The sequence below is a fragment of the Sapajus apella genome, unplaced genomic scaffold, assembly GCF_009761245.1.
Source record: "Sapajus apella isolate SASKATOON/1434 unplaced genomic scaffold, GSC_monkey_1.0 scaffold3, whole genome shotgun sequence".
NCBI lineage: Eukaryota > Metazoa > Chordata > Mammalia > Primates > Cebidae > Sapajus > Sapajus apella.
In genome coordinates this window covers 14668667-14683506 of record NW_022436943.1, presented here as the reverse complement: position 1 = coordinate 14683506, position 14840 = coordinate 14668667, and the positions used below count along the sequence as shown (strand labels likewise).

General features: G+C 34.6%; 1 protein-coding gene across 3 annotated transcripts in view; it reads right to left on the bottom strand.

Moving 5' to 3' along the window:
• Positions 1-251: 251 nt before the first annotated feature.
• Positions 252-14840, bottom strand: part of CA1 (carbonic anhydrase 1) — a 45291-nt gene continuing 30702 nt past the window's right edge. Inside the window, exons 2-8 of one of the 3 annotated variants that reach the window (XM_032250070.1) lie at positions 10841-10899; positions 7925-8122; positions 6604-6722; positions 5505-5600; positions 4470-4532; positions 1632-1787; positions 252-702 (exon numbers count right to left, since the gene is read on the bottom strand). In XM_032250070.1, coding sequence (XP_032105961.1) covers positions 586-702; positions 1632-1787; positions 4470-4532; positions 5505-5600; positions 6604-6722; positions 7925-8122; positions 10841-10877 — 786 coding nt within the window. In that variant the 5' untranslated portion in view covers positions 10878-10899 and the 3' untranslated portion in view covers positions 252-585. Of the gene's footprint in view, positions 703-1631; positions 1788-4469; positions 4533-5504; positions 5601-6603; positions 6723-7924; positions 8123-10232; positions 10744-10840; positions 10965-14840 lie in introns of those variants that run through there. The other 2 variants (XM_032250061.1, XM_032250078.1) reach the window with 2 other exon arrangements.

The window sequence follows — 14840 nt, the reverse complement described above, 5'->3', positions numbered from 1 at the left end:
AAAGATAATCATTTGGATCACAGACAACACAAATGGTAGCAATGTTGGGCCAGCGTAACGATATTAAATCCAGTTGTCATCTCAGCTATATTTTATCTTCAGGAGTAAGCAAATGAATTTCTTAATATTTCATCTCCAGCTGCTCTTAGGTTGTTACATTTGAGGAAAATACTCTTGCAAGTGAAGTATTTAAGATTTTTAGATGTAAATGGAGTAGAAACTTAATGGTTTTAGAAACTGAGTGCACAATAGAAAGAAAGATAAAATTATTTTATTGGTTCAAATCAACTGAAAAAAATAGACATACAAATCACTTAGTTGTAATTTTAAAGAATTGCACAAACTAAACTTGAATTTAAGCATAAGCTTATGCTCACAGATTACTATTTTCTAGCTTACTGATTATTATTTGAATTAAGCAGTAAGAACTAAAATTTAAGTTTTTTAGTTTTATAGATTGATTTGAAGGCATGCTGTGTTGCTAATATGGAAATACATTTATTTCTTCAAAAATTATTATTTTACTGGATTATGTGAGAAGCAGGGCTGTGTTCTTGAGGAAGGACAAGTTTTTTCTCTGACTCATCAAAATGAAGCTCTCACTGTTCTGCCCTTCACAGGTTGGGTTGGGCGGTTGTTGTGCTGAATGGGGACAGGGTTATCTCCTTCAACATTTGATAGAAGACTGCGGAATTGTGCCAGCTGGAAGGATAAAATATTTTAAAAATCAAAATTTTTAAAGTTAGATAAAGTATTTTATTTAGAGCATACTAATGCTCTGATATTTAGAAAACTGAGTTAGAAATTGCCGTGATATCACTAATAGGAAGAGAGAAGGCCCCAAATCCTTTACATTTATTCCTTTGACCAATCATTTTGCTTAAATTGTTGATGACTGGGTTAACGTATCAACTTTTGTACCAACTATGTTGGATGAGTGACTTATTAGCTTGGTACCTTAGTTTCCATATAGTACTTACTGCACTGTGTTGTTGTGAAGATTAATTGGGTTAATATATGCAAAGCCCTTAGAATGATGCTTGACGTATAGCATGTGCTCAATAAATGTCAGTTAGCAACAGGCTACTATGCTTGTCCTGTAGGTTTGTTACGAAATTTAGCTAACAAGACATACGTAAGGCACCTAATAAACGTATTGACCAATGTATGACATTTACTGTAATCACCATTATAAACAACAGTTAATGAGATATTTTGTTGAATATTTAAAAGTTTAAGCTCCACAAAAATAACACAAATATTTTGCCAACTATCAAGGTATGCCAACTGAGAGCCACAATTCCCCAAAGTCTTATTGAAATGTCCAGTCACAGTTTTTCCTTTATTTGTGAAATGCTTAAGAAGATATTTAACAAGGTTGGACTTTTCCTTATTAAGGAGGAAAGAATAGTGAGAGAATTTTTTTTCTCATAAAGGCAAAAAAAGTATTATAATTCATTTTTTGGATAGGTTAGTAGGCCTGTGCTTCAAAATTAATATTTTTAAGTTGGGAGGAAAAATGAACTCATAAAGTTAGTAGAAATAATAATCTCTCTCACTGATATTATCAATTAAAGTAATATTCCTGCCACACATAACCACTTCCCATTCATTCGCCTTTGATACTCTACCTGCTCTGAGCTGACACTGATGCTCTCCTTAAAGATGATCCAGGTTACACTCTCATAAAGAGGAGGATGTGTTAGAGAGCCAAAGTAGGTCCAGAAATCCAGGGATGAAGGAAGAAGAGTAGACGGGTCAAAATTTGTGAATGGGGCTCGTTTGTCCTGGAAGAAAAGTATACATAATTACAGCATAATATAAAATGCTTATATGAATATATGTCACACACGCACACACACACACACACACACACACACACACACACACACACATGCTATATTATCTTGTTATACATTATTTAGAGATTTTAGTTAAGAGTCATTGATTTTTGTACTATTTAGTATTTCATGACTGATGTGTTTGTGGATACAAACAATAATATCAACAGAAGAAAAAAGATGAAAAATGTGCTACATGTAAGTTTTTGATCATGACATATTCTTCTTCATTTGGTTGCAGATAAGCAAAGTTTCAAAAAAGTATTTTACAATCTATATCTTTAAACGATATTTGATTTCTAGTATAAAGCTTTTATTTTTTTCTCTAGGAATGAGGCCAGATTCTATTTTAGTGGCAAAGATCTTCATTGACATGCATATTGGTCATGTTTTAGTTTTATTCTATTTATTTACATCATTTTTTCTGATTAGTACTGGTGTATAGGAAACGTACTGATATTTATATGTATATAGGAAATGTACTGATATTTGTATGTTAATCTTTTATGCATTCTATATTTTAGATGATTCTTTTGAAGTTTTCAGGTAGATGTTGATGATGATATCTGCACATGATTATAGTTTCCTTTTTGCTTTTTGAATATCTATCATAATATGTCTCTTTCATTATTTTGTTGCACTGATTAGGACCCTTATTATAATTTTCAGTTGTGATGGTCACAGTGGCACCTTGGTCTTGTCCCTGATTGAAATTGAAATGCTTCTAGCGTTCACTATGAAGTTAAATGTTGATACAAGTTTCTAGGTAAGATTCTTTATCAAATTCAAGAAGTTTTCAGACAGCTTTCTTTCATTTTGTTTTCTCCTAAAGAAAGGGCATTAACTTTTATCAAATGGTTTTTAAGCATCTAAAAAATTGATCATGAGGTTTTCTTCATCTTTACTTTGTTAATATGATGAATTACATTAAGATTTTCTAATATTGAATCACTCTTGCATTTTTGGGATTAAACTCTACTAGTTCAGAAACTACTCTTTTAATACACTGTTGAATTTATTTGTTATAATAGATTTTAGGATTTTCTTTAGTTATATTCCTAAGAAAGTTTATCCTACTTTGTTGTTTTGTTTGTTTTTATAGTTTTCATACCCAGTTTCGGTATCAGATTCCATTAAATCGATGGGAAGTTTTCCATCTGTTCCTTCATCTGGGCAGTTTATTTAACACTGGCATGTTTGTTCCTTAAAAGTTGAGTAACCCTTTTCCATGAAATGGTCTGGGCCTAGTCTTGTCCTTTAACAGATACATTTTGAGTATTGTTTAAATTTATCTTTAGGTTCTCAGTCTATTTTGGCATTCTAACTCATTTTGAGTCAATTCCCTTACTTCATATTTTCTTGGAAAATTATCTATTCTAACTAAATTTTCAAACTTATTGGTATAATGTTATAAAGAATTTTGTCTCTCAAAATTTTCTTCTATATCTTTAGTTACAACCTATTTATTTTAAATAATATTTTAAATGTATGGCTTTTTAAAATCTTTATCCAACTTCCTCAAAGTCTGCCTTTTTCATTGTTCTTTCAAAGAATCAACTTTTCAATTTATTGATAAAAATTTTACCCTTTACTTATTTCTCTAATTTATTTATTTATTTATTTGAGATGGAGTCTAACTTGTCACCCAGGCTGGAGTGCAGTGGCATGATTTCGGCTCACTGTAACCTCTGCCACCTGGGTTCAAGTGACTCTCCTGCCTCAGCCTCCTGAGTTGCTAGGACTACAGACATGAGCCACCATGCTCAGCCAATTTTTTGTATTTTTAGCAGAGACAGGGTTGCACCATGTTGGTCAGGCTGGTCTTGAACTCCTGACCTCAAGCAATCCGCCTGCCTTGGCCTGCCAAAGTGTTGGGATTACAGGTATGAGCCACCACACCCAGCCATCATTTTTCTTTCTTGTTTTATTCTTTTCTGCTTTTAGTTTCACTATTTTCTTCTATTTTCTTTTCATATATTATGTTTGATAACTCTTGAGGGCTTATTTTTTTTATCATTTATACCTTATAAGACACTCATTTAAGTTTAATCTTTTCTAGAATCAGCATAAATCAGATTTATTTTACACAAAAATATGAAAGTTCTCCATATTGCAAAAAACAACAAATCTCTGATTTATGGCTTAACTACTTACCATTAAAACAGTAAAGCTAAGGTTGTGTATATAAAACAAACAATTTCTTTGAGTTGACAAATAGAAATTATGGTTATAAAAGATTGTATATCAATCGTATCTCAAAAGAATATCCTTTACTTTGAATTTTTGTACTGCTAAAAAATAGAGATATCTTTATTTATCAAATGGAAAATCACAATTTAGTTAGATACAGTTTTTCAAGCAAATTTAAATGGCTATATAATCTGTTTTTCTGCAGACCATATCCTGCTGAAATAAGTAAACCATAACTATTAAAATCAAAAAACCCAAACAATTCCCTGCATTTGAGATTTTCTCAGAGGCAGACAATATTGAAGTAGCACCTTAATTTTCAGTTGGTAGCTTTTGCTATGGCCTTCCTACTTCCCAGTTGCAATACTTTATTAAATAATTTCCATAGATCTAGAAATTCTTGTTCTGTGATTTAAACTACTTATTTAGTGTATTTACCTTGGTTTTAATTGCATGGAGGGCATCAAGTACTTTCTGCAGCTTTGGGTTTGCCTCACCAACCTGGAGATTAAAAAAAAAAAGTGGGAGATAAAGATTATTATCAGTGGAACACTGCTTAGCTAAGTTTTTAATTTTTTTCAATTAACCACTGACGAGAGGTAAGGTACCTTCTCTCTGCTTTAGAAGGAGAAATTTTTCAAGCTGCATGTCTTTGAAGACCTTTGTACTCTATAAATTGTTTATAATATGTACTTACAGATAAAGTAGCAAACAAAAAGCTTGATTTAAGCTTAATTATTAACAATATGTTCAAAGTTATGCAGGGCAAAATGTAGAAATTTAGCAAAGCTGCGAGATAAAAACAATCTCTTACTTTTGATCTGTTAAATTAGTTAACATTACTACAGTATTTGGCATATTGTAAATGCTCAGTAAAGATTAAGTAGAAATGCTATAATTTCAAGAGTTACTTAGTTACCCAGGCATACCCAATTTAATAATAACATTTTTGTAGAACTTTTAAGAAATTCTTCTATAGAATATTTGAGTAACATTTGCCATTTAAAAAAATCAATGAAACGTTCTTTGCAAGAAAAAAAATCTCTTAATATTTCTTTCCTAATGAGATATTAAATTGATAAATTTCTGTATCTATTATTTCAGGTTTTCTTATTAATATTTAATAATATTTCTTCACTGATAAGCTATTAAATCAATAAATTTCAGAATCTATAAGATAGGACGTTTAGAGGAAAGGGAATTTCCTTTTTAGAGTTGGAAAATAGAAATTCCTTTTTCCCTGTGAATACCTTTCTGTTTCACTTCCACCTGAAACTCATTTCTCTCTTTAAGAGGGAAAACCAGAGATAAAACCAAGCAATAAAATACTAGGCACTATTTGTTCACCTGTGGTCATTGAATGGGAACTTTCCAATAAGAAATTCTAAAATATATGTTGCCTTAATTCCTCCTGTTTTGAGGTCTGATTAATAAGACAGTGGAAGCAGAGCTGTGTAATTATCTGTAACTCACCTTCAACAAAACACCAATAATTGCCAAACCATCAGCCTTTGAGATAGCTTCAGCAATGCTGGAGTACTTTGCAGAATTCCAGTGAACTATGTGAAACTAAAAATGATACTATGATTAATTAATTATTTATACCAGTGTGAAGACAAAAGATGAATTATAGGTTAACCTGTTACCATATGATGATGTATCTTGGCTTAGAGAGATAAAACTTTTGTGAACCTTTCTCCAATGGGCTAGAAGAGTTACGTTCTCACCCTTAGGAAGGGTTATTTGTGTGCCAAGCAGAGACTGCAAAACCTGGAACTGGTAAGCAAAATTTCTTTTCCTACAATATTTTTATTTAATATCCTTTAAAAATATCTCTCTTTGTTATGAAAAGATCAGAAAATATGACTGACTAGATTTTGGGGAAAAAATTGAAGAAATTTTCTCTCACATGAGGTATTTTATAGTAACTTTATGAGAAAGGGTTCCTGGAGTACCTGGGAGTCTTGGCCAAGAATAGATTCTTTCAGTCGCATTAGTGTCCTTTCTAGACATCTCTCTAACAAATATCTTCAGTCTAATGTCTCTGTGAACTCTAGATTTGTACATCCAAGTATATATATGTGTGTTCTTGATATCTCTACATGGATGTCTCAAACTTAATACGGTCAAAATAGAAGTCTAGATTTCCTTCTTGCCAAACCTTAATTTTACCTTCTTAGGATAAGGTTTTTTAATTGCTCAATCAATAAGTACAACAATTGTCATTCATTTCTTACTTTCCTGACTGATCAACATTCACATCTTATAGATTATACCTCTCCACATGTTCACAACTTTGAGCCTTTGCATTAGCTTCTAATTTTCTCTGGAATTTCCTTCCCCATGATCTCCCAATGGCAGACTTTTGTCTTGAATTGGGGTTGAACTCAAATGCCACTCCTTAAAGAATTCTTTTCTGATTATCCAATATAAAGTAACCACTGTAAACCAAAACAATTCTATCCATATCACTTAATCTCTCTTCTTCCTATTTCCCTCTCTCCCTCCCTTCCTCCCTCTCTTCAACCCTTCCCTCCTTTCAGGGTAATTATCTCTCACTAAATTACATTACCTCACCAGAATATTTGACTCCATCCACTGTGTGTTCTGAACCATACTCGTTTTTACTGCCCCAGTGAAAATGGAACTGGTGGAGCCTATAGTTGTCGGGGAGAGGACCACCTTTCAGCACTGGAAAAATAAAGGGAACCTATTGTTAGCCTTATGCTCTACAAGCTCTAGCTTATCTTTGCATTTAAGAGAAACCAACACTAAACTGTGTTGAGTAGAAGTGAAAACAAACATTAGTACCTTTCATCTTGGTTCCCCTCCCACATCCATGAGGATGACAGTCATATGTATGGTGCACCCCTGACTATGGCATTGATGAGATAGTCCATGACTTATATACATTTCCCAGCACATGAGCTATAATTTTACCTATTTCTAACTCCTAGAAGCCATATTGCAAGGTGGGTGAATTTTATCATTATGGTCTCCTTCAATTTGCTAGTTTATTCCTTCATTCTTTCAACAAAGACAGTATGCATCAAAAATCTTCAGTAGTTTATTCTGAGTAATGAGCCATTCTTCACCTACTCTGTAACTGATGAATAAAGTATTCAATAAACCTTCATGAAAAGCTAATTCTGTAGCAAAATTTGTCCCAGATTCTGGAATGTAAGGATAATCCAGTCACTGCTTTGTTTCCCTTTTTTCTTTTTTGAGATGGCGTCTTGCTGTGTTGCCCAGGCTGGAGCTCAGTGGCATGATCTCAGCTCACTGCAACTTAAAACGCCCAGGTTGAAGCAATTCTCCTACCTCAGCCTCCTGAGTGGCTGGGATTAAAAGCACACGCCACAATGCCCAGATAATTTTTGTGTGTTTTTAGTAGAGACAGGGTTTCACCTTGTTGGCCAGGCTGGTCTTGAACTCCTGCCTCAAGCAATCTACCCTCCTCAGCCTCCTAAAGTGCTGGGATTACAGGCGTGAGCCGCCGCACCCAGCATTTGTTTCTCTTTTCTACTGTGCTCATTCATCCTCATCCCAATTAAAAATATTTGTTATATTTGTAATGACTATTTTACTGGACCTTTCTGGATAAATACTGTTTATTCAGGGAAAGTGAAGTAACCATGTAGATACTAGAATGGCCAGAAGAGATGTGATGGTGACTTTGAAAAGAAAGACTGAAAACACAGAGCTGGGAGTTCCAAAAATTGTCTTTATCACCTGGGATTTTCCAGAAGTCCAAGATGCCTCAGTAGACTATAGCAATGCTACAAACAAGCTCAAAAGACTTAGGATGGGGGTCATGTGTCTTAAGCAGTATTTAAAAAAATTTCCCCAGTAGACTTTAAGGAAAAGAATATCAGAAGGGTCTTTCAGCTCACCTGATTGGTTATCGTTGTCTTCAAAAATTACATGGAAGGAATGTCCCACATTGATAATTTCTTTGGCTGTGGCTGGGTTGTAGGAGACACTAAGAGGTTTCAGAGAAGTGTCATGTTTGACTTCGCTGGTTTTAATATCAATCGGGGACTGGTTATTTCCATTAGCAATGGGGTACAGCTTGCCCCATTGTTCAGGACCTACCAGGACACACACATGTGTAAAATCAATAGTTTATCAAATGCTTGATTCCAAGTTTTAGGAGTATAGTCACCTGTTTGCTTATTAGATTAGGGTTTATTTAAGTGTATTAAATGATACTTTGTTAAGATTAATAGAAATTCTGTGTTTGAAAATATCCCTTTTCTTTTCTTTTATTTTTTTTATTTTTTTTTTTAGACAGAGTCTTGCTGCGTCACCCAGGCTGGAGTACAGTGGTGCACTCTTGGCTCACTGCAACGTCTGCCTCCCGGGCTCAAGCAATTCTCATGCCTCAGCTTCCCGAGTAGCTGGGATTACAGGCACATCCTATCATGCCTGGACAATTTTCTTGTATTTTTAGTAGAGGTGGGGTTTCATCATGTTAGCCAGGCTGGTTTTGAATTCCTGACCTCAAGTGATCCACACACCTTGGCCTCCCGCTGAACCTGGCCTTCCTTTTTTCCATATTATACTATAAAGCAGTGTATTTGTCAATACTACTAATATAGATGCATATTTATAGTCTACAGGATCAGGTTATACATATTTTGCTATTAGAAATAGATTTCTAATACAAGCATATGTCATTTTATTGCCCTTCACTTTATTGTGCTTTGCAGATACTGCATTATTTTTACAAACTGAAGATTTATAGCAACCTTGCATCAAGCAAGCTTATTAGAGGCATATTTTCAACAGCATGCATTTACTTCCTGTCTCTGTGTCACCTTTTGGTAATTTTCTCAATATTTTAAACTTTTAAATTCTTCATATATCTATCATGGTGACCTTTGATGTTATTATTGTGATAGTGCTGTGGTACCATAAGCCATGTCCATGTAAGATGATGAACTTCATCTGTAAATGTTGCGTGTGTTTTAACTGCTTTACTGACTGACTGCTCCCCATCTCTCTCCCTCTCTATAAGTCTCCCTATTCCCTGAGACAACAATATTAAAATTAGGCTGATTAATTACCCTGCAATGATTTGTAAGCGTTCCAGTGAAAGGAAGAATCGAATGTTTCTCACTTTAAATCAAAAGTTAGAAATGATTAAGTTTAGTGAGGAAGGCATGTCGAAAGTTGAGACCAGCCCAAAACTAGACCTGTTGTGCCAGTTAGCCAAGCTGTCAATACAAAATAAAAATTCTTGAATAAAATTAAAGGTGTTACACCAGGGCACACACAAATGATAAGAAAGCAGAGCAGCAATATTGCTGATATGGAGAAAGTTTGAGTCGTCTGGATAGAAGATCAAACTAACAAACACATTCCCTTAAGCTAAATGCTAGTAAGAGCAAGGGTGTAGCTCTCTTTAATTCTGTGAAGGCTGAGAGAGGCAAAGAAGCTGCAGAAGAAAAACTGGAAGCTAGCAGAGGTTGGTTCATGAGATTTAAAGAAAGATGCCATCTCCCGTGAAAGTGCAAGGTGAACTGGCAAGTGCTGATGCAGAAGCTGCAGACAGTTATACAGAAGATCTAGCTAAGACAACTGATGAAGGCGACCACACTAAACAACAGATTTTCAGAGTGGGCAAAACAGTCTCCTATTGGAAAAAAGATAGCATCTAGTACTTTCACATCTAGAGAGGAGAAGTCAACGCATGGTTTCAAAGTTTTAAAAAACAGCCTGACTCTTTTGTTAGGGTCAAGTGCAACTGTTGACTTTAATATGAAGCCAAAACTCATTTAGCATTCTGAAAATCCTAGGACCCTTAAGAATTATACTTACACTACTCTATCTGTGCTCTATAAAAGAACAACAAAGCCTGGATGACAGCACATCTGTTTACAGCCTGGTTTACTGAATATTTTGAAGCTCACTGTTGAGCTCTACTCCTCAGTAAAAAAAAAAAAGATTCATTTCAAAATATTACTGCTCATTGACAATGAACATGGTCATCTAGGAGCTCTGATGGAAATGTACAAAAAGATTAATGTTATGTTCATGCCCTCTAACACAGCATCTATTCTTCAGTCCATGGATCAAGGAGTAATTTCAACTTTCAAATCTTACTTAATACATTTTGTAAGGCCATAGTTTCCATAAATAATAATTTTTATGATGGATCTGGGTAAAGGAAATTGAAGTTGTCTGGAAATAATTCACCATTCTGCATAAAGGTTCGTAATTCATGGGAGAAGGTCAAGTTATCAACATTAACAGGAGTTTGGAAGAAGTTGATTCCAAAGTCGTGGATGACTTTGAGCCTTCCTAACCTTCAGCAACCACCACCTTGATCAGTCAGCAGTCATCCACATTGAGGCAAGATCCTCCACCATCATAAAGATCAATATGTGCTGAAGGCTCAAATGATCACTAGCATATTTTAGCAATAAAGTATTTTTAATTAAGGTATATAGATTTTTTAGACATAATGCTATTGCACACTTAATAGACAACAGCATAGTATAAACGTAACTTTTAAATGCCCTGGAAAACTCCAAATTTTATGTGACTTGCTTTCCTGTGGTATTTGCTTTATGATAGGGATCTGAAACTGAACCTGCAGTATCTCTGAGATATGCAACAGCCATGCCCCAAAAGCTAAGAATACATCCAAAGATATTATAATTATTTAAAGCAGCTACTTCAAACAATTAACCTATGGCTGTACGGTTATTTTAGATGCTTAATATCTCTTCTGTTGGAACTAAGAATAAGCTATCCTTTGATACAATATTTATATTATATAATATAAACAGAAGAACTCTTACCATTTTTGCCATCATATCCCCAGTCTGTACTCGCCATTATCTTCTATTGAATTTTCTTTCTGAAAACAAAAATAATACCTGGAATCACTAACTGCAACTGTGCGTGCAGGAGATGCCTTATATCCCTGCTTGGGCATTTTTATGGAAACTTATTTGCCCTTAATAGCCCATTATTTCATCATCTCTGCCTATCAGGGAGTACACATATCTAAGAAAAAGGTGTTGTAAAAAATTCTAAAGGGCCGTGTTAGTTACAATTGCTTTATTTTCTTATATTGTAAAAGAGAATTATAAAATCCTAGATTTTATAAAGCCAAGTCCTGTTTCACTCATGTTAGTAGAAGATATGGCTTAATGTTATCATATATAATTCTTTAGATTCCCTAAATGAAAAAATACTTTGTACACTTAAAATTTCCAGTTCTACCCTTGTTAGTTATTTAAGCAATATAAGCAAAAGCAATTTATTAAGAGAATATTTTGTGTGTTTCCAGACTGATCTGAACTAGTATTATAATGTTAATTTAAAATCAGATAATTAAATTACTAATCATTTAATAATATTATTTATAATGGTACAGTCTATAGATATACAGGGTAAGAATAAAGTCCATTTTGGAGCAATATTGGAAGTCATAAATGGAGAAGATTTTATTAATGTTAAAGTTAAATATAGCTCAATATTTTTTACACACCAAATAGGTCTACTAGAATAAAAGCCTTCTTTTGTAATAGTTCTATACAATTTATAAACTCCTTTCTTATTATTTTATTTCACCATCACACATGCACACAAATCCTATGTAATAACAATTAGCATTTTGTAATTGAGATATGTTGAGGTACTTTGCCATAACTAGCAAGAAGCCAAGACTTTAGCCTCCTAATCCAGTTGCCTTCTTCACTATACCTCCACCAGATGCCACACTAAGTCTCCTTGTATGCTTACAATACTCTTAAGTCCAAGTTAAGCCTGGACCAAGATGAGAACTGATGCCCACTGAGTGATGAGAAGGTACACAGGACTTTTCAGGAAGGCAAAGAAAACTGATTAGGATGTGCCAGACTCCGGCCAGTTCTACATGTTCAAGGCTCTAAACATGCTCAAAGAAAAGATAGGCAGAAAAATAAGCTTCAGTAGTGATGCTTTTCTCATGCCATGATAGCCATTCCTCTTTTCACACTGGAAGGTTTGTCTGAGCTGCTGCAACCCCTGAAAAAAGAGAGGGATCGGGAGCAATTTTCAGTAAGGCTGACTGGAGACACATTGTTTGCTCCTTCGCAGCTAATGATGGTGCGTTGCCTCATATGCAGAGTGGGTTGTGGTCATGAACATCCACAGAGTGGGAAGAAGCCCAAGCTCCCACCCTATGGCTTTAGTAAGCATAAGAAGATATTGTTTAAAAGGAACTCTTTTTTTCAAAGTACTATTTGTTTAAGGCCCATAGGTATCAACTGCCATGCTAAAAACTTTATGTGTATTAACTTATTTAATTCTTATTATGACAAAATTGGGTATTAAAATCTGTGTTTTAGGCTGATGTGGAAGGATCTCTTGAGCCCAGGAGTTCCAAACCATCCTGGACAACATAGTGATGCCCTGTTTCTGGGAAAAAAAAGTGTTTTACATTAAAAATAAAAATCGAGGCTTACTAGGTGAAGACACCTCTTCAAGGTTACAAAGCTTGCAAGTGGCTGCTTATATCCCATAAGCCTAGGGTTTAAACTAGATCTGTCTAATTCCAAAGCTAATATATTTTCTTCACCTTCCACTGTCAACAATTGTCCACTGCCCTCTAATTGATTCTATTTTCTAGAGGATTTGATTAGGTGTTGTGGCTTGGTCTGGCTCAAGATGATAGAGTCAGGCTTCATCCTTGGGCTTACTTCACTCCAGAAGCTCACGGAGTGACAGGAGCAGGCTACCCTTTGCCAGATAATTTGCCTCCTAATAGTGTATACTTTATAAAAAGTAACTTTAAATTGAACTACTCTGTTAATTAACAAATTCGAAAAACAGCAACCCCCTTTCATTACATGATTATGTGATGATTCATCACATGAAAATTTACCATTCATATGGAATGGTAATTCATTTAAAGGTTTAGGTGTAGAGTGAATCTGGTGCCTAACTATTAACACCTTTTATTTTATTATGTACCCTGGGTGGGTTAGTTTACTGCCTCAGGCAGAAAATTACATAGAGAAAGGATATAAAGTTTAATGAGGCTTTATAAGTGCAAACACCCTTTATACCATTTACTTTTAACCCTCTTTTTCTGCTTACAAACTTTGCTTCTCTCAGCTGAATATCTATGCTAAATCCAAGATGTTTAATTTTGTATTCACTTCACTTTCACCAACAGCCTCCTCCCAGTATACTTTTCTAGGAATGATCTTTGAGCTACTTTTGCCTACCAGGAAAAAGTTCAATCTACTCAGCCTCTTCTCTTCTAAACTAAAAGTTTATTTTCTAAGACCATCAAATGTGTCAGCACATGTTGAAGGCTTTTTGATTTTTCTGATAATTTATATGTACTTGAAACTGATTCATGAGCAACGAGGCTAATGAAAAATCTACTTTTTAAGAAAGGTAACGCAAAAGTTCAGAAATAATTTTTTATAGAGAATTGCTTAATTATTAATAGAAGTATCAGAAGTGCTATACAATTTATTATTAGTGTTAAGGAGAAAGATTTCACACTGTATCCATGTTAGGGGGTGTCAGTATAGGTGGGAAAAAGTCACAGTTTATTGAATGATTTTCATCTGTTAGGTTCTTTAAAATAACTATCTAATTCAGATCTCACAGCTGACCTAGAGGTTAGGTTAGAATGTGCAATGGCTCACGCCTCTAATCCCAGCACTTTGGCAGGCCAAGGTGAGTGCTTCACCTGAGGTCAGGAGATCGAGACCAGCCTGGCCAACTTGTCGAAACTCTGTCTCTACTAAAAATACAAAAAAAAAAAAAAAAAAAAAAAAAAAAATTAGCCAGATATGCATGGTGGTGCACTCCTGTAATCCTAGCTACTCAGGAGGCTGAAGCAGGAGAATCACTTGAACACAGGAGGCAGAGCTGCAGTGAGCCGAGATCAGGCTACTGCTCTCTAGCCTGGGCAACAGAGTGAGACTACATCTCAAAATACATATATATAATAGATTATTACATTTGTTTATTGAGTAACACCAATTAATTTCACTGAAAGATTTTTGTAGTACCCTAAAATGTTTTTCAAGAAAGCATTTCTTCAGTGTCTTAAGTATATATTTAAGTCACTTTTAAATTATATTTATGAGCCTTAGTATTTCTTATTTTAACTTTTGCTCTTCTTTTTCCTTTGAGATTTTCCTCTAATTTTAATTTAATATTTTAAAATTAAAGACATGAACTCTTCTGGAAGCAAATAAATTCTGGTGAGTTTCTAATTTGAATTTGTACTTAGAAAGTAACTCTCTGGTATAAAAGGAACAAAAAGTGAAGAAGAGTGTCATCCGTGCCTAGTTATGGACGAGATCTGTTAAATGCCACTGAAAGGAAAAATTCACACCTTGGCCGGACCAAATTCCAAAAAGCCATAGCTGTTCTGTAATGCTTATTATCCACCACAATAACGGCCTTTCCTGGGATTCATATATTCCCTACAATGAGAAAATACATATTGTGACCCGTCTGTGTCTGTTAGTTGACTATTAAATTTGGCATGACTCTCACATTGCTCCCTAAATTCCCTGCCCCTCCAGAAATGGTATCACTTGGGGTGGCAAGATAAATCTTATTTCCATTGGAGAAGTGGGTCATGGAAAATGGTGATATTAGCTTGGACATTTCTGCATTGAGACAACTAGAAATTCTGATTAATCAACTTAAATGGCAGGATGAGTTATCCGGATTTCACAGCTAACATTTCCTCTCAGTTAGACTTTCTCATCACTTGTAACAAAGATGTGTTGGTAACTTTATTCCTTCCAGTGTCTGTATTTGTCTCCATCCAGACTGAGC